The sequence below is a fragment of the Cetorhinus maximus genome, chromosome 11 (genome assembly GCF_964194155.1).
Source record: "Cetorhinus maximus chromosome 11, sCetMax3.hap1.1, whole genome shotgun sequence".
NCBI classification, from domain to species: domain Eukaryota; kingdom Metazoa; phylum Chordata; class Chondrichthyes; order Lamniformes; family Cetorhinidae; genus Cetorhinus; species Cetorhinus maximus.
Window position 1 is genome coordinate 16,407,043 of NC_135889.1, and position 19,356 is coordinate 16,426,398.

The following is a 19,356-nucleotide window of genomic DNA, read 5'->3' on the forward strand; positions in this document are numbered from 1 at the left end:
TAAGTAAATGCCTTCTGAAATCATTATGGGGAGAGAAGTCATGTGACTGGATTAACCATTTTTGAAATCTCTTTCAATACAGCATGCAGGTTACTAAAACAATAGCTGGAAAAGCTGCCAATGAAACATTAACAAGCTCCCTTCTCTTCTCTCCCAAGTTCAGGACCCTATCTCTATTAAAGTTAAAAATCCAGCACAGCGATAGAGAATTTCCATCAAAAAGAACTTTAGGTGCAAAAAATCAGCGACTTCTGGAAAAAACAGGTTACGTTTTTAAAAATATATTATCTCCGGCAATTGCAGTTATATATGGACTTCCAGTCTTGGAACTTCAAGCTCACTGTGGAGAAAAATCTGCCGCAGACACAGGTACCAGATACTTTTTGTTTACGTTTTATCATTGAACTTTAATTTACCTAAGAAAGCAACTTTCTACTGTATATCTTGTAATTCTGCATGCTTTTGTGTATGTGTGTGTGTCGGTGTATGTGTGTGTGGGTGTGTGTGTGAAAGAGAGTGGGTTGCAAAGGTCAGATGTGGGTTTACTTTTTAAAATATATTTATATCTTTACCTGAGTGGGTTTTTAACTCAATAAAAATGAAACCTTTTTGTTTTAGACTCAAGAAAGCCTGACAGGCTAGTTTCTTTGCAATCAGCATGTAAATGGTTAAGCATTTTGTTAGGAACAATGGGTAGAATCTTCGGCTTGGTAAGCAGGGGAGGGGCCCGCTTGCTGAGGCGTAAAATGATGCGCGGTGATGTCGGGTGTGAGTCCCAATGTCACCGCGCATCATTTAGATTTTTAGTTCAGCGGGCGCGCAGCCGAATTGGCTGCGCGCCCACCAAACAGTCAAAGGCCTAGTAAGCCCATTTAAAAAGCCAATAAAGCAATTAGTTGAGCTGCCCGTCCAACCTTAAGGTTGGCGGGCAGGCAAAGAGACAGGTGGCCTTCGCATTTTTCATGGAACCTCATCCACAGGCAGGATGAGGTTTCATGAACGTTTTTAAAGTCATTTGAAAATTTTTAAATTAAATTAATGAACATGTCCCAGCTCATGTGACAGTTTCACATGCGGGTACATGTCCTTAGACTTTTTTTTACCTTCATTCAATGTTTTATAAGTGAAAGTAATCTCCCTGAGGCACCTCTGTGCCTCAGGGAGATATCTGCGCTCTTTCGCGCCCACACAGCCCCACCGACGGCGAGAAAATTCTCCCCAATGTGTAACTTTACATTTAATTTATAGTTGTAATTGTGTGTTAAGAAAGGTGAAACATGGTTCTAGTTTCATTTAGAGTTTTTTGTGAGCTTGGTGTCTGGAAGTCTGCAAGTCCTGTTTGTATACATGCATTTTTAATAAGGTTTTGTAACCCTTGAAGTGGAGAGATGGGTTACAAAGGGGTTAGTAGTTCAGTGAATTTAGAAAAAATCAAAAAGTAGAAAACACTGTGCTGTTGCCTAGCGACAGGGGTCCAGGGACACACAGAGACACAGGGAAAGACAGAAGGGCAGTTTATTCAGTGTGTGTATGCCAGAGAGTGAAGGCAGGAGTTCTAATCTCTCTAGTAAAAAATCCTGCAAGACTGCTAGGGAATTGAGTTTAGGCAACTTGTGTTTGCCCTGAAGTTGAAGTAATAGTAAGTTTAGATTGCGGTTTTTGGGTGTCTCAGGGAGGGATACCCACTGGGGAAAACCATCTAGTGAATGCTCAGAGTCTGCCGGAAGAAAACTGTTTGCAACTGAGTCAGCCCAAGCAAGAAGCCTTGGTGTTGAAATAGCGGTAAATCTTCCTTGTGTTTTTGTGTCTGTAAGGGTATTGCTGGGATAAAAGGAATAGTGTGAGTTTGAATCATTTCTGTTGTTTGCATTGAAATCTTTCCAACCATTTTGTCTAACGTAATATAGTTCATTTTTCTTATTTAATAAACATTTTATTCTTTGTGTTAAAAGTATACTGGCAGACTCTTGTGAATGTGTTCAGTAACTGACCTCCATGGTTTCTAACAAAAAAAAACAAAATTAGGATCTATCAAGCCAGGTTTCACCCTGGATTTGACTTGCCCAGTATTAACGTCAGCTAGGATCATAACAACATACACTGAGAAAATACCTTCAACCTTACAAATTCACAAAAAAAACCCTGTTATGGTTAAACTTGGAGTGGTAGGATAGGGAACTCATATTTTACCCCTCCTCACGTGGCCGTAACAGTGTGTACACTCCACATCATAAAAATTGAGACCACCCCCAGAAAACACTCTCAAGTTGCTCCTGCTGCAGTAAAGGCTTATATTTATATAGCAGCTTATTCTGTTTCTCACAAATTTCTCGAAGTGCTTCACATACAATTAAGTAATTTGAAATGCAATGAACAAAGAGCAGGATTGCAGCTCATTCAAAGTGAAGATCCCAGGTGGCTCTTTGTTCTGAAATTTGAGCTTGATTTTTTGTTCATATTCATCTAATCTTCTGTACTGCCTAAAAACTTCAACTTCAATTTCTTTTTCACTGTCAGCAGAAAGCCAACAAGACAATTTTCAATCACATTAAAACTTAAAGCACATTCACATGCCAGCGACCCAAGCTCTTTGCAGCTGTGAAAGGATGCATAAGCAGAGCTGTATTTTCCTCCGGCCAAGGTCCAAAACAGCACCAACAGTATCATTCAGGGTTGCTGGCTCCAACAACCTGAGTTATACTGATTGTTTCAAATCTGCAGTACAATGACTACCTTAGTGACAGGCTCTAAAATGCTTTTGGGTGCAATTTAAGGTAATAAATTTCAATGAGTACAGACAGAATTACATAGCATTTTACAGCACCAAAACAGGTCATTCAGTCCAACTTATGCTCACTATTCATACTCCACACAAGCCTCCTCCCATCCAACATCATCTCATCCTATCAACATATCCTTCTACTTCTTTCTCCTCCATTCTCTGATATAGCTTTCCTTCAATGCGTCCATGCTATTTGTCTAACTACTCAATATGGTAGTGAATTCCACAGTCTTTTAATAAAGACAGTCCTCCTGAATTCCCTAATGGATTTAGTGGTGACTGTCTTATATTTGTAGTCCATAGTTTTTAAAAAAATTGTTCATGGGATGTGGGTGTTGCTGGACAGGCCAGCATTTATTGCCCATCCCTAGTTCAGAGGGCATTGCTGTTGTTGCACAGCAGATTTCCTTCCCTAAATGGCATTAGTGTACCAGATGGGTTTTTACAATTGACAATGGTTTCATGGTCATCATTAGACTTTTAATTCCAGATTTTTATTGAATTCAAATTCCAATCGAATTCAATAACACTACGCCACTCCCCTTAAATTTAGTTTAACTTAGAATGCAAATCAAATGAAACTAGACTGCTTGGCTAATTTGCTGGTAGATAAAATGCCTGCTTGAAGATTAGTATCAGTGAGGCAGACTACACTATGAAAGAAATATCTAGCATACAGCATGCTCTAGGATTGACAACACTTGCTACAAACATGCCAGTCACATTGATTTAGGTATGTTCACATGTTAGATCAGCAAGTTATGCACTGAGTATCTTGTTGCAGAATACTATTTTTCTGCATGTTCTTGGCATTAAAAAAACATCATTCTGCTGCAAAACTCTACATACTTTGTCTGTTCCTGTGTGTATGGGGCTGTAAAAGGCAGGAATAAGTCATGGTTTTAACATTACAAAATTAATTCCTTTCTTTAGATGACAAGTTGACCCCATAATCAAATATTTTGACAGTATAATCTAAAAGTTTGGAAGATATTAGCATGAGAAATTTAGGAATTCTGTTGAATCAGCATGTCCTTTGTTTCACAAACACAAATCTTTGATTTTCTGCAGTGAAAGGGACTCAGAGGGTTTCACATAACAGTAGTAAGAATGCAGTCTTTGAATCTTTATTGTCACAGGTAAAGTGACCATGAATTTATTCAACAATTGCTCCAAGTCATAGATGTTCCTTGTATTGTATTGCTATAAATTATCCTGTGCAAACTAATAGCAATTAAAATGAAAATCTATCTGTGATTAAAACCAAGGTAGGTTAGGAAAACATAACTGAGAAATATAATTTGAAAGAAAGACTTTCATTTAAAAAATGCCTTTTACCAACTCAGGAAGTCATTTAATGGAGCCACTGCTGTAATGTAGGAAAAGTGGCAACCCATTTTTGTAAAGCAAGGCCCCATGAACAGTATTGTGACAATGACCAGATAATCTGTTTTTTGTGATGATCATTGTGAAAATATTGATGGCCAGGACGGTAGGGAGGACTCCCCTGTTCTTCAAATACTAACATGAGATTTTTAATGTCCACCTGAGACGGCAGATGAGGCCGTGGCTTAATGTCTCATCTGAAAGATGCTACCACTGAGAGTGCAGCTCAGTATTGCACTGTACTGTCAGCTTAGATTATGTATATATTTGAAATAAATAAGATTTTGACTTTGAAATCAGTAAAATTCTGATATTCATGAAGAGAAGACTTAAGTTAACCCCAGTGCTCTGGTCAGTGTCCAGGCCTTTTAGTCCATAAAGGGAAATAGCTGATCTTTGCCCACACATACATTAGATTAAATGGCAAGCAAACATGGATAATATCCTGCTGAAGTTGAGGTGCAAATGCTGTTCTCAACAGGCAACCAAACTGAACTAAAAATAAATATAATTAATAATAAAAAGGGAAATAAAAACCATTGGTAATCAGACTAACAGTCGAGGGAACACTCTTCCTCCACAGTACCAATAAACAGTCAGAATTCCCAACCAAATAATTTGTTCTACAAAAATAAATACAATTACTCTCAAAAGCATTTCATTCACACCATTGATATCTGGCATTGATGTTAGCTGTTCTTCCATCTTATGACAGTTAGTTAACGCTTTTGCTGAGAAATTTCACGAATGCATTTACTTGCACACAATACACTAATTATGAACTAACAGTATCAATTGAGGTAAGATTCACAGTACATTACATTGGGTGTGAATAAATATATTCATAAAACATTTTTGTTTACTCATTGCTGGCTTCTGCAACTCACAGCTGACATAGATCCACAGTACACAACTCATAGTCACACAAACTTGTTAATATTTTCGTAATGGCCTAGACAATAATAGATTTTAAATAAGAAAATGTTTATTTAGCTGCATTCATGTTGTGTTAGGAATTTTGTTATGGAGTGTAAATCAAATATAGATCAACTAAATCTGTCTATCCTGGTACATAATCTCTTGGAGCATTCTTGTATTTATTATAAATATGCAAACACAAACAAATGCTGATAAAGCTATTACATACACTGGATGGAATCTTGTGCCCTCCCTCGTGGTGAGTTTGGTGGCAGGGGATATTTAATCAGGTGGGAGGGTGGCGGGTGAGGAACTCATCGCTGAGTGCACTGCCTCCTCCATTGAGAGAGTGGCGACTCTTATGGAGAGACAGCTCCAGGGACAGAAGCAGGGCTTCCTGGGGTTGCGCTCGGACCTGCAACCCCTCACTCAGGCAATGACCTCAGGAGGCCGGTGCCAGTGTGGGATGTGGATGAGGCACTCATTATCCCAGCTAGGTGCCCATCCATCAATGGACAGCAGGGAGGTCCACAACAACCTCATATTGGCACATGGGCTGCTTGTTGTCTCTGCGGACTCCTCTCAGGGCGCCCTGGAAGACAGCAGCAGCTCCTTCACCCCTCTGTCAGTGACCATGGATCCGATGAGGTTGCAATGACGGGGGAGAGGCCAGCCGTGGCACTGGCCACTCCCTCCCAGGCAGGGCCAGCACAGGCTCCACTGGAGGAGGACGACCACCAAGGTCATCAAGGCCAACAAGACAGCACAGTCAGCAGCTGCCTCCAATGCCAGTGCCAGCGAGGCGGGGGCAACAAGATGCAGCACTCGCAAATGTAAGTTTAAGGCACCGTGAGCACACTTCTGTCCTGCCATGTTTTGTTAATGTTTACTGGTGTGACCATTAACACATTATATTATTAAAACAAAAAGCTAAAAGCTACTGCGGATGCTGGAAATCCAAAACAGAAACAGAATTACCTGGAAAAACTCAGCAGGTCTGGCAGCATCGGTGGAGAAGAAATCAATTAACGTTTCGAGTCCTCACGACCCTTCGGCAGAACTGAGTATAATTAGGAGAGAGGTGAAATATAAGCTGGTCTAAGGTGGGGGGGCGGGGGGAGAGAGAAGTAGAGGGTGGGATGATTGTGGAGATAAGCAAGCAGTGATAGGAGCAGATAATCAAAAGATGTCACAGACAAAAGGATCAAAGAGGTGTTGAAGGTGGTGATATTATCTAAGAAAAGTGCTAATTAAGAATGGAAGGCACCCCCACCCACCCCACCCCACCCCCACTAGAGCTGTACCTTGAGTGTCCTGCCATCCATTCTTAATTAGCACTTTCCTTAGACAATATCACCACCTTCAACACCTCTTTGATCCTTTTGTCTGTGACATCTTTTGATTATCTGCTCCTATCACTGCTTGCTTATCCCCACAATCACCCCACCCTCAACTTCTCTCTCCCCCCGCCCCCCCACCTTAGACCAGCTTATATTTCACCTCTCTCCTAACTATACTCAGTTCTGCCGAAGGGTCGTGAGGACTCGAAACGTTAACTGATTTCTTCTCCACCGATGCTGCCAGACCTGCTGAGTTTTTCCAGGTAATTCTGTTTTTGTTTTACACATTATATTATGTTCATTTGATTTGAGTGCCATCATGATATCAATGTTGCTTTTGTCTTAATGGCCTAAGTATGCTTCACTTGTTTTGTAGGTGCAGGGCACACCAGTATCTCATGCTGGATGTGAGTGGCTCTAAACTTTATTGCACAGGCACTGAGTGGACTTTGGGTTCAAAGTCAAGGGTCATTTCAAACATCCGGGATGGAGGCAGCACACCTGACATGAGGTGGAAACAGATCTTTGGCAGCCTAGCTGAAGGACCACAGGATCAAGGTTCCCCTGGTGTCCCTGCCTCCCTGAAGGAGCCAGAGGTCTGCCTCCACGCCCTCACCGGGCTCCTCTTCTGACTCACCACTGGGTTTATCATCTGTGGCCTGTGGAGCTGCCTTGCCAGAGCCAGAATGTGGAGAGCACAGAATGCAACCACTATCAGTGACACCCACTCTGGAGGGTATTGTAGTGCTCCCCTGAATAATCCAGGCATCGGAAGCACATCTTCAGAAGACCTATGGTCCTCTCTATGATCGCAGTTGTGGAGGCTTAACTCCTATTATAATGCTGCTCTGCCTCTGTCCTTGTCAGAGAGGTGTCACGAGCCACCTTTTCAATGGATAGCCCTTGTTACCCAGCAGCCATCTATCCAGACGAGCTGGAGCAGTGAACAGCCTTGGCACCTGTGCGTGTCTGAGGATGTAAACGTCATGGGAGCTGCCAGGGTACCTTGCACAGACTTGCAGAATTTGTGCTTTGTGGTCACACACGTTCATGGAGTGGAATCTCTTCCTGTTGACAAAGGCACCCGGCTGACCCGTTGGCACCTGATGGCTACATGTGTGTAGTCAATTGCACCTTGGATGCGGGGGAACCCAGCAATTGTTGCAAAGCCTCTGGCTTGCTCAGCCTGATCTCAGGCCTCATCTATACGGAAATGAATAAATGTCATTATCCGCCTGAATAGAGCAACAGTCACCAGCTTGACACAACTGGGGACAGTTGATTGGGGCACTCTACAAAGATCCCCCACTCACCCCTGGAGGAACCGGAGGCCACTGTGACCTTCAGAGGCTCTGGTATGGGGTGTCCACCCACACAGTTGAAAGTGATCTCAGGCCCATTCACCTGACAAATGGAGGTCACGGTCTCCCTTGAGAGGTGGAGACTCCTTCGGCATTGCACCTCGGACATGTTGAGGTAGCTGCATCGATGCCTGTAAACCCTGGCAGCAAGATAGTGGCGTCTTCTGCAGTCCCTTCTGCCTTGGACTACCTGCTGGCCCTGCGCCCCTTGTGCCTGCACCTCTCCTCCCACAGGTTGCTTCCCTGGAAGCTGCATTGGGAATCTGGCCTTCTCTCCCTTTTGCCCCTCTCTTCCTACTCAGGAGATGCCACCAGCTGAGAGCACAATCCCCATTACCAAGGTAACAGAAGGCTGTCTGGTGCCTGGAAGGGTCCCAACAGTCAAAATCCTCCGGGGGCTTTGGAGACTCCAGTGAGTCCTGAAATGAAGCCTAGAAATGCTAAGAGTGAAGATCAGAATAGTGATGAAGCTGTCAAGTTCAAATAAGCAACCAACAGCAAACTATCTCCTAAACTCCTCGCTACTCACAATAGCAATGCTGCAGACCCTTTTTATCCTGCCCTCGGATGAGGTTTCGTTAAAAGTGGGCGCATGCCCATACAACAAGCGCAAAATCGTGCGGGCAATGTAAAATCACAGAATCACAGAATCACACAGTGCAGAAGAGGCTCTTCGGCCCATCGAGTCTGCACCGACACGTGAGAAACACCTGCCCTACCTACCTAATCTCATTTACCAGCACTTGGCCCATAGCCTTGAATGTTATGTCGTGCCAAGTGCTCATCCAGGTACTTTTTAAATGATGTGAGGCAACCCGCCTCCACCACCCTCCCAGGCAGCACATTCCAGACCGTCACCACCCTCTGGATAAAAACGTCTTTCCTCACATCCCCACTAAACCTTCTTCCCCCTGCCTTGAACTTATGTCCCCTTGTGACTGACCCCTCAACTAAGGAGAACAGCTGCTCCCTATCCACCCTGTCCATGCCCCTCATAATCTTGTACACCTCGATCAGGTCGCCCCTCAGTCTTCTCTGCTCCAATGAAAACAACCCAAGTCTATCCAACCACTCTTCATAACTTAAATGTTTCATCCCAGGCAACATCCTGGTGAATCTCCTCTGCACCCCCTCCAGTGCAATCACATCCTTCCTATAATGTGGCAACCAGAACTGCACACAGTACTCCAGCTGTGGCCTCACCAAGGTTCTATACAACTCAAACATGATCTCCCTACTTTTGTAATCTATGCTTCGACTGATAAAGGTGAGTGTCCCATATGCCTTTTTCACCACCCCACTAACATGCCCCTCTGCCTTCAGAGATCTATGGACACACACGCCAAGGTCCCTTTGTTCCTCAGAGCTTCCTCGTGTCATGCCATTCATTGAATACTTCCTTGTCAAATTACTCCTTCCAAAATGTATCACCTCACACTTTTCAGGGTTAAATTCCAACTGTCACTTATCTGCCCATTTGACCAACCTGTCTATATCTTCCTGTAGCCCAAGACACTCAACCTCACTGTTAACCACCCGGCCAATCTTTGTGTCATCCGCAAACTTACTAATCCTACCCTCCACATAGTCATCTATGTCATTTATATAAATTACGAATAATAGGGGACCCAGCACAGATCCCTGTGGTGCACCACTGGACACTGGCTTCCATTCACTAAAGCATCCTTCTGTCATCACCCTTTGTCTCCTATAACTAAGCCAATTTTGAATCCACCTTATCAAATTATCCCATGTGCATTTGCCTTCTTGCCTTCTGCATAGAAGACAAAGAGGACAAAGAAATTGTGGTAATCAAGGATCAAAAAGGAATCAGAAAATTCAAATAAATTAATATCAGAGAGAATATACTGGGAGAAATTCATGTGAACAATAAATCGAGATTAATTGCCTTTTTAATGCCCTTTAATTGTTGGCAGGCGCTGCTCTGACACCCACGGGCGCCCACTGACCTGAAGATTGCTCGCGTGCAGGATGACATTGGGACGCTCATCTGACGTCATCTCGTGCTATTTCACGACCGCTTGGGTCAGGCGTGCGCCCACCTGCGAGATATAAAATTCTGGCCCATGCCTACGGGGTACAGGTGGGGAAATAAGTCTAATGGGCTCCTTCTGTGCTGTGAGCATTCTATGATTCTATGATAAATAGTTTGAAGCGTTTATGAGTCAGGAGCTCATAAGTAAAATTTAAGTGGTTTACAAACATTCACTTGAAACCTTCATGAAACACTGCCTTGTAACAATTCCCTTTATTATTTCTAGTCTTTATACAGTGGAATTTGTAATTTAATTTCATATTTTCAGGGGATCAAGTTAATGGTAGACAAAGAGCATGCTAAGAGCTACACTGCAAATTCATTGAATGATACTTTCTGCTATCAAATGTAAATTAACAGCCAATATTTGAAAAAATGAGCTACAGAAAAATGTAAAAAAATGTCCTTACCTGTTAATATCCCAGATCTTAACGGTGTTATCCATCGAACAAGATGCTACAAAGTCACCACAGGTGTGCCATGAACAGCCCCAGGAAGCATGAAGATGGCCAGTAAATGTGAATACACATTCAACCTTCGCAAAATCCCATATCTTCACTGTTTTGTCTCCACTGGTTGTAGCAAGCATGTTACCACTGCAGAAAAAGGAAATCATAGTTGGAGACTTTGATATAGTGTTTCTCTTTTATTTTTTCTCTGGCATGCATTCATATTTCAATCCAAAGGGTAGGACAATCCACCTCATCAATGCATGACAAACAACAGAAAATAATTTAATTCCCTATTCTCTGGGATAAAGCATTCTGTTAGATTGCTTCATAAAAAGATAGGGATTGCTGGAAGAAAAGTCGACAAAGCTCCATTTAGTTCGCCTTCTATCATCCTGGTACTAGCACGATGCAATGATAATGGATTTGTAAACTATTCATAGCAATTAATTTCTATCAAGTAATCCAAAGATTTATTCAGAGATACAAATAAAAACCAGTATAAATTGTTTAGTTAGGATACAGGAATTCAGTAGTTAGCTTTGGGCTGAGGTTTTAACCTGCAAATCTAACATGGGTTGCATTCTTTGTAATACTTTGACATTGTTATTGTATAATATGTCCAAAATTAAGTTTGTAATAATGCACTGAAGAAGGTGATTGGCCTTGAGTATTCATATACCAACATGTTGCTATACAGACAAGATCTGGATGCCCACAATTCCACAAATGGCGGGGGCTCATAGAATATAGTTAACCACAAGAAAAATAGGAACATAAGAGGCTGAATCATAAGATCAGAAGAAATAGGAGCAGGAGTAGGCCATTCAGCCTATCGAGCCTGCCCTGCCATTTGATAAGATTATGGGTCATCTGACTGAGGCCTTAACTCCACTTACAAATTTATATAGAATAGGAAACTGTACTGGTATTGTTTTAGAATGCAAATAAATTGTTTTTATTAAAAATTCTAGTTCTATAATTGATCATTTCCATTTAGAAACCTTTTTATCCAAATATAGCCATGAGCTCTGAAGTCTGTAAAATAAAAATTAGTCCGGTTGATTCTGTTTTGTAGATTCAGGTCTTATTTAGGACACTCACTTTGATTAAAAACATTTTTAATCAAATATATTTTCCAGATTAAATGCAATAATAGTGCAGCTTGGAAAGCATTTTTAAAAATCTTATATTATAATTTGTATTTTGAAACATGTCCAAAAATTGTTAGTCTGCTCAGGTCCTCATGCTGGTACATTTCCTGAAGGAAATCTCCTGTAATAGGTTCGGTAATAGGCATAGTGTCATAATACTTCAAAAGAAGGACTGATGAAAAGAACAATCTCAGAATTATTTTGTATGAAGATTTCAGGGGCTTCTTTGAGTTGATGTAAGATGACAGGAAAAATGATTTAAAGCACGTCCTGTTTTCCCAGAAAAAAAGGTGTTCAGAATATGATTACGACATAAAATGTACAGCACAGAAACAGGTTTTTTGGCTCAAATGGTCCATACAGGTGCTTATGCTCCACAAAAGCCTCCCCCTAGCCCTCTTCCTCTAACTTTTCTTATCAAACTCCTTCATAATCTTGAAGACCTCTATTATATCACCCCTCTTTTCTTTTCAAAATAAAAGAGCCCTAGCCTGTTCAATCTTTAGAAAAGTCTAGTTATCTTTTTACTTTATTTCCAAGTCATACGATGTTTAAACAAATAGAAGGTCTAATGCTGGCCCAGCCAACGACGCCCACATCCAATAAATGAATAATAAAAAAAAATTAGAAATGTCAGCAATGCCTTGCAGAAAGTTGTGAAACCTCTGAAAAACATTCAAAGGATGCTACACAAGATAAGAGTACATGGTGTAGGGGGTAATAAGTTAGCATGGATAAAGGATTGGTATAGCTAACAGGAAGCAGAGAGCAGGGAAAAATGAGTCTTTTTCAGGTTGGCAAGCTATAACTAGTGGAGCGCCACAGGGATCAGTGCTGCCGCCTCAACTATTTACAATCTATATCAATGACTTGGATGAAGGTATAGAGGCTAAATTTGCTGATGACTCCAAGGTAGGTAGGAAAGTAAGTTGTCAAGAGGAAATAGAGAGTCTGCAAAGAGATATAGATAGGTGAGTGGGCAAAAATTTGACAGATGGAGTACAATGTGGGAAAATGTGAACTTGTCCACGTTGGCAGGAAGAATGGAAAAGCAGGATATCATTTGGGAGAGAGATTGCAGACCTCAGTGGTACAGAGGGATCTGGCTGTCCTGGTACATGAATCCCAAAAGGTTAGTATGTAGGTACAGCAAGTGATTCAGAAGGCAAATGGAATGTTGGCATTTATTGCAAGGGGAATGGAGTATAAAAATAGAGAAGATTTACTGCAGCTGTACAGGGCCTTGGTGAGACCATATCTGGAGTACCATTTACAGTTTTGGTACCTTATTTGAAAAAAAGGTATAATTACGTTAGAAGCAGTTCAGAGAAGGTTCACTCAACTCATTCCTGGGGTGAAGAAAGGTTGAACAGGTTGGGCCTATACCCTTTGGAGTTTAGAAGAATGAGAAGTGATCTTACGTAAGATCCAGACTTGATCGGGTTGACTTGGAGAATGTTTGCTCTTGTGGTGGTGACTAGAACTAGGGGGCACAGTTTAAGAACAAGGGGTCTCCCTTTTAAGACACGTCTGAGGAAAAACTGTTTCTCTCAGAGAATCATTGGTATGTGGAATTGTCTTCCCCAGAAAGCAGCTGAGGCTGGGTGATTGAATTTATTCAAGGCTGAATTAGATTTTTGATAGACAGAGGAGTCAAAGGTTATGGGAGACAGACAAGAAAGTGGAATTGATACCACAAATAGATCAGCCATGATTTTATCAAATTGTGGAGCAAGTTCAAAGGGCCAAATTCTTGCTCCGAAGTCCAATGTTCCAATGTATCGATACTAAGATCCTTATTTTAGGCTGATATATACACAATACAATGGGAAACCTCCAAACCTGGGTTATATTGCTAGCTGCACCTCATTCTATGTTAGGAACAGGAGTAGACCACTCACCTCTTTCCAGTTCCCAATTCAGTGTGGTAATTGTTAATCTGTATCCAAACTCCATCCATCAACCTTGGTTTCATAACCTTTTATACACTTGGCTAACAAAATTATGAATTGAGCTAGCTTCTATTCCTTTTTATGTAGTCAGTTCCACAGTTGAACCATACTTTGCATGAAGAAGTATTACCTAACTTTTCTCCTGATAGCTGACTCTAATTTTAAGGTTATGTCTTCTTATCCTAGACTCCCCCACAAGCAGATAAAGTTTCTCCCTATCTGCCATGTTAATTATTTTCAAAATCCTAAAAAGCTGAATAAAATTGCACCTTAAATATTCTATATTCCGGAGAATGTAAGGCTGGTTTATGTAAATGCTTCTCATAATTCAACCCTTGGAGCCCTGGTAACATTCTGCTGAATCTGCACTACACACCTTCCAAGGTCAATACATTCTTTCTAATGTGCGGTGCCTAGAACTGTAGGCAATACTCCAGGGGGAGAATTTTCTCCCTGTCGGGCGGGCCGGTTGGGAGTGGACACGGGCGAGTGCGAAGCCGATCGCCGCCCGCGATCGGCTCCGTGCTGCTATTTTACATGGGCGGGCCAATTAAGGCCCACCCAGCATGACATGCGCCCCGTATCGCTCAGCGCTACCCGTGCAGGCGGGGGGAAGAGGGAGAGTCATGCACGTGAAAGAGCACAGGAATTTGCTTGAGGTATGGAGCTGCCTCAGGGAGATTCAGGACATACTGAGAATTTTTAATAAATTAAGTGAAAAATTATTTTACATGTGACAGTGTCACATGAGCTGGGACATGTTTATGAAATGTGAAAATTTTATTTATTAATTTAATAAAACCTTCATGAAACCTCATCCCGCCCACGGATGAGGTTTAATGATAAAGGTTAAGGCCGCTTGGGCTCTTCGCCTGCCAGCCAACCTTCAGGTTGGACAGGCATCTGGCAACTGCAGAAGATGCAACATCTGCCCCTTTACTTCCCCTCTCCTCACCGTCCAAGGGCCCAAACACTCATTTCAAGTGAAGCAGCATTTCACTTGCACTTCCCTCAAATTCATCCATTGCATTCGCTACTCCCAATGCGGTTTCCTCTACATTGGAGAGACCAAACGCAGACTGGGTGACCGCTTTGCGGAACACCTTCGGTCTGTCCGCAAGCATGACCCAGACCTCCCTGTCGCTTGCCATTTCAACACTCCACCCTGCTCTCATGACCACATGTCCGTCCTTGGTCTGCTGCAATGTTCCAGTGAAGCTCAACACAAACTGGAGGAACAGCACCTCATCTTCCAACTAGGCACTTTACAGCCTTCCGGACTGAATATTGAGTTCAACAATTTTAGATCATGAACTCTCTCCTCCATCCCCACCCCCTTTCTGATCCCCTTTTTTCCAATAATTTATATAGATTTTTCTTTTCCCACCTATTTCCATTATTTTTAAATGTATTTCCATCCATTGTTTTATCTCTACCTTTTAGCCTATTTCGATCCCTTCACCCCACCTCACCCCCACTAGGGCTATCTGTACCTTGCTCGTCCTACTTTCTACCCTTAATGTCACTTATTAGCACATTTCTTAGCTAATATCACCACCGTTAACACCTCTTTGTCCTTTTGTCTATGACATCTTTTGGCAATCTCCACCTATCACTGGCCCTCTATCCAGCTCTACCTGTCCCACCCCCCCCCCCCCCCCCCCTTAAACCAGCTTACATTTCACCTCTCTTCTATTTTTCCTTAGTTGTGTTGAAGAGTCATACGGACTCGAAACGTTAACTGTGTTCCTCTCCGCAGATGCTGTCAGACCTGCTGAGTTTTTCCAGGGGTATTTTTATTTTTGTTTTGGATTTCCAGCATCCGCAGTTTTTTGCTTTTATCCCTGTTAATTATCCACGTTGGTTTTTAAATGGCCTTAGCAGGCCTTTGACAGTTCGGCGGAGGTGCAGCCGCCTCCAGCGCGCGCCCGCCGAACAGAAGATCTGAATGACATGCAGTGACATCGGGATGCATGCCCGACGTCACCGCGCATCATTTTATGCGTCGGCAAGTGGGGTCCTCCCTCCCACGCCGATGTGAAAATTCTCCCTTGGATGTGAGCTTTGTATAGCTTTGGCAAAAATTCCACCCCTTTATATTCTAGCCCAAAGGCTAACATTCCAGTTATCTTTTTGATTTTTTTTTGTATCTGACGGCTAGTGATTTAATGATTTCAGTGATCTGTGCACATGGACCCCCTTGGAGCCGGAGTCTGACCCGGGCCCGGAGCGCCCTAGCCCAGCTCAGTGAGGTGCTGGAGGCCGAGCTGGAGAGTATCCGGGGGGCCGGTACCTGGAAAAACGAGAGAGTCATCACCTGCAAACAGGTAGCGCACATCAGTGTTCAGGGCAGCAGCGGAGCCATTCTGAATTTCTGTGCGAACAACTACCTGGGCCTGCTGAGTCACCCTGAGGTGATACAGTCAGGAATCGAAGCTTTGGATCAGTATGGAGCAGGGCTGAGCTCCGTCCGTTTCATTTGTGGCACCCAGAATCTGCACAAGAACTTAGAGGCCAAGCTCGCAAAGTTCCACCAGAGAGAGGATGCCATTCTGTATGCCAGCTGTTTTGATGCCAATGCTGGGATTTTTGAGGTCCCGTTAACCCCTGAAGATGCCATTCTCTCGGATGAACTCAACCATGCATCGATCATTGATGGAGTTCGGCTGTGCAAGGCCAACAAATACCGCTTCAGACACCTGGACCTCAGTGACCTGGCGGCCAAGTTGAAGGAAGCCCAGAAACACCGGATGCGTCTGATTGTTACCGATGGCGTTTTCTCCATGGATGGTGATGTGGCACCACTGAAAGAGATTTGTGACCTGTCAGAGAAATACAATGCTCTGGACCCCTAAATCCCTTTGGACCTCCCTGCTTCTAGCTTTTCACCATTTAAATAATACTTGGAGCACTCCTTTTTCAGTCCAAAATGTATGAGCTCACACTTGTCTGCATTGAAAACCATTTATCGCAGTTTTGCTCACTGACTTAATCTATCAATGCCTTTATGTAATTTTATACTTCCATCATCACTGCTTATGGTACCACTAATCTTTCTATCATGAGTAAACTTGAACATATAGTTTTCTATTGAGTTAACTAAGTCATTAATAAATATTGTGATTAATTGATGCCCCTTTAGAAAGAGAAATCTATCAGTATGGCTGGGTTTAGGCAGAATATTTCACCATAACCTTGAGATGGGGAGTTTCTTTACAAAGCGTTAAGAAAGCTGGACTAAGTCCTCCAATCCACAATCACCTGGTCCAGCGGTAATAAAGCAAAATAGTTTTTATTCTTGTGGTACCAAGGAAGAGATATGGAGCGATAATAAATGTAAAGAACCCCCCTTTCAAAGGTTTCATATTTCATCACAGCATTTGTATTGTGGAATTACACAGTTCTACAAAATTATTTACCATAGCATTTTTTTCACCCTTTTGTCTAACTGCCTTACCTGATCAACCAGGCATGTTTTATATGCTATAATGACACACTTGCTGAGCTGAAGTAGACTATATAATTGTTGTGTCAAATATTGTGCATTAATTCAGATGACAAAAAATTGTTTTGTGAAATGTAAGTTTAAAGGACATTACCTGCAGCTTAACCCAGCATCCATAGCATCACCAAGTTTTATTGCGCCTATAAGCACAGAAGCAGGCTATTCAGCCCCACTGGTCTCTGCAGGCATTAAAGTTCCACATGAGCCATCACCTACTTTCATCATCACACCCTAGCAGCATAACCTTCTATTCCTTTCTCTCTGATGTGTGTATCTACTTATCCTTAAATGCATCTATGTGATTTACCTCAATTACTCCATGTGGTAGTGAGTGCTACATTCTAACTACTATTTGGGTAAAGAGGTTTCTCCTGATTTCCTCAATAATACTGTTGGGATGAACATGCTATTTATTCATATTGGCCTAATTCTCGGGACACTCATATCCCAATTCCTTTGTAAACTTATTTGTATTTGAATGTACATTTTATTCCAACTCCAATTTTGGTAACACAGCTAGTACAAACTCTGAGTTTGTAAGATGCTTCCCTTTCACATCCAATACCCTCCCAGGGCTCAAAAACCAACTCAATTTTTACCTTTGTTCTTTGCAACAATCTAACATTGCTTGAATTACCCAATTATGTCTTAGTGCATCTTCCACAACTGTGTATATATTTACCATAAAACCTATTTACGGAAGGAGTCAAATCTATCCCAAAAGATCACATGTAGCCTCTTAACTTATACAGGGGAGGAAAAATTGAATTAGGTCCAAAATCAGGCATGGGAGTGCTGATCGGCATGTATACTGTGGTGCTTTATGTATTGGCAGACCTGCTACAGAGCGTCTTGTCACTGTTAAGAAGCATATGGAGGAGTTTGGCTCCAACTTGACACAGGGCTTAACGCAAAGCTTGAAGTCCATCCTTTCCAGAATGGAAGTGGTCACCAACTCCATGGCAGCATTTGATGACTTAACCATAATGCAGCATCAGGTGGCCGATGTATCAGCTTCTATTGCAGCCCAGGCAGAAGCCACCTAATATTTCAGTGCTGCAGGGAAGCTCAGACTGAGGTCATGAGAGCTGTGTTTGTTGCCATGCAGCCTCAGACCGCTGCCATCATGGTTGCCGATACCAGTGCTCAAAAGAACATGCAGGTTCTCACAGAAGTGCAGCAATCTTTCTTCCAACATATTACTACAACTGTTGAGGCACCACCCTGGGTTAGTGGCAGTGGCTCTGTAAAGCACAACAGCATTCATGCTCGCACCACTGCCACTCTGCCCTTGCTATTGCCTTTCAACCAGCCAGCTGGTCCGAAACCGGGCCCACAGGCCCAGAGCTTTTTGAAGTTATCCAGAGTCTCCCCCACTGAAAGTCAGCAGCCTTCTACCAGCCATCCATAGCCTCTAGGGTAGCTCTGCATAGAAGCACTAGGACAGGAAAAGGCACCTGCAAGACAGGCACAGAGGGAATGCACAAGGGTGAATAGTTCAGTTTTGTGTATATTATTGGAAGTGTTGTTGAATAAAGTTGTTATGGAATTTTTTTTGTTGGTGGCATGTATTCCAGGGGTTTGGCCATGAGGACACTGTGATGGCATGTAGCAGATGGATGGAAAGCTGGTGTATCATGGAGCAGCTGTGGTGTGGGGTTGAGATCTCAGGAGAACCAAATTCTGAGTATCATGGATAGCCTGCTGGGCGAAGAGATCCCAGATGCCTCCTCCCTGCCTCCTCTTCCTCCTCCTGAGGTGGTCTCTGAAGGCATGGTGGCAAAGTAAGTGCCATCATGATAGCAAGGTTATGGAGGATGCAGAAGACCACACAACCTTTGAGACTAAGTCTGTTGATTAGTGGAGGGCTCCCCTGAGCAGTTCATGTAATAGAACCATTGCTTCAGGATGCTGATTGTTTGTTCCATGGCATTCCTGGTCGCTTTATTGCTGTCCTTATAGGCATGCTGTCCACATGTAGTCAGTGAGTAGAGGGGATTCATTAGACATGATTTTTCAGGTATCCCGTGTCACCCAGCAGCCAGTCTCTGGTTGTTGGTAGTGGCACAAAAGTGGCAGGTAAACTTGCCTTCTGCAGGATAAATGTGTCATGGCTGCTCCCAGGAGAGTAGGCATTCACCAAGATGACCTTCTGTGCATGGTCACACACCAACTGGATGTTAATAAAGTGATAGTTTGTTAAAATGTGCAATCAGTCGATTGCATCCTACATCATTGAGAAACCCATCAGCCTGGCAAAGCCATGTGCTCTCTACTGCTTCTCTCTGGTCAGTGAAAAGATACTGAAGTACCCTCTCCTTCTATCACTTCATTGATGCAGTGATGGATAGTGAACCATGAGATGTTGATACTGCTGCAGGCTCCTGCCTGGAGGGATCCACTGGTGTAGGAAATTAGGATGACGGAAAATTGACGGTCACAGGCAGCGTAAT

General features: G+C 42.7%; 1 protein-coding gene and 1 pseudogene across 1 annotated transcript in view; one reads left to right on the forward strand and one right to left on the reverse strand.

Annotated features, from left to right (window-relative positions):
- The window catches only part of spag16 (sperm associated antigen 16), a 1,278,115-nt gene that overhangs the window by 464,348 nt on the left and 794,411 nt on the right, over positions 1-19,356 (reverse strand). Inside the window, exon 12 of the mRNA XM_078551570.1 lies at positions 10,254-10,439. Within this exon, the coding sequence (XP_078407696.1) occupies positions 10,254-10,439 (186 nt within the window). The remainder of the gene's footprint in view (positions 1-10,253; positions 10,440-19,356) is intronic.
- LOC144686929 (2-amino-3-ketobutyrate coenzyme A ligase, mitochondrial pseudogene) lies at positions 15,567-16,253 on the forward strand (annotated as a pseudogene).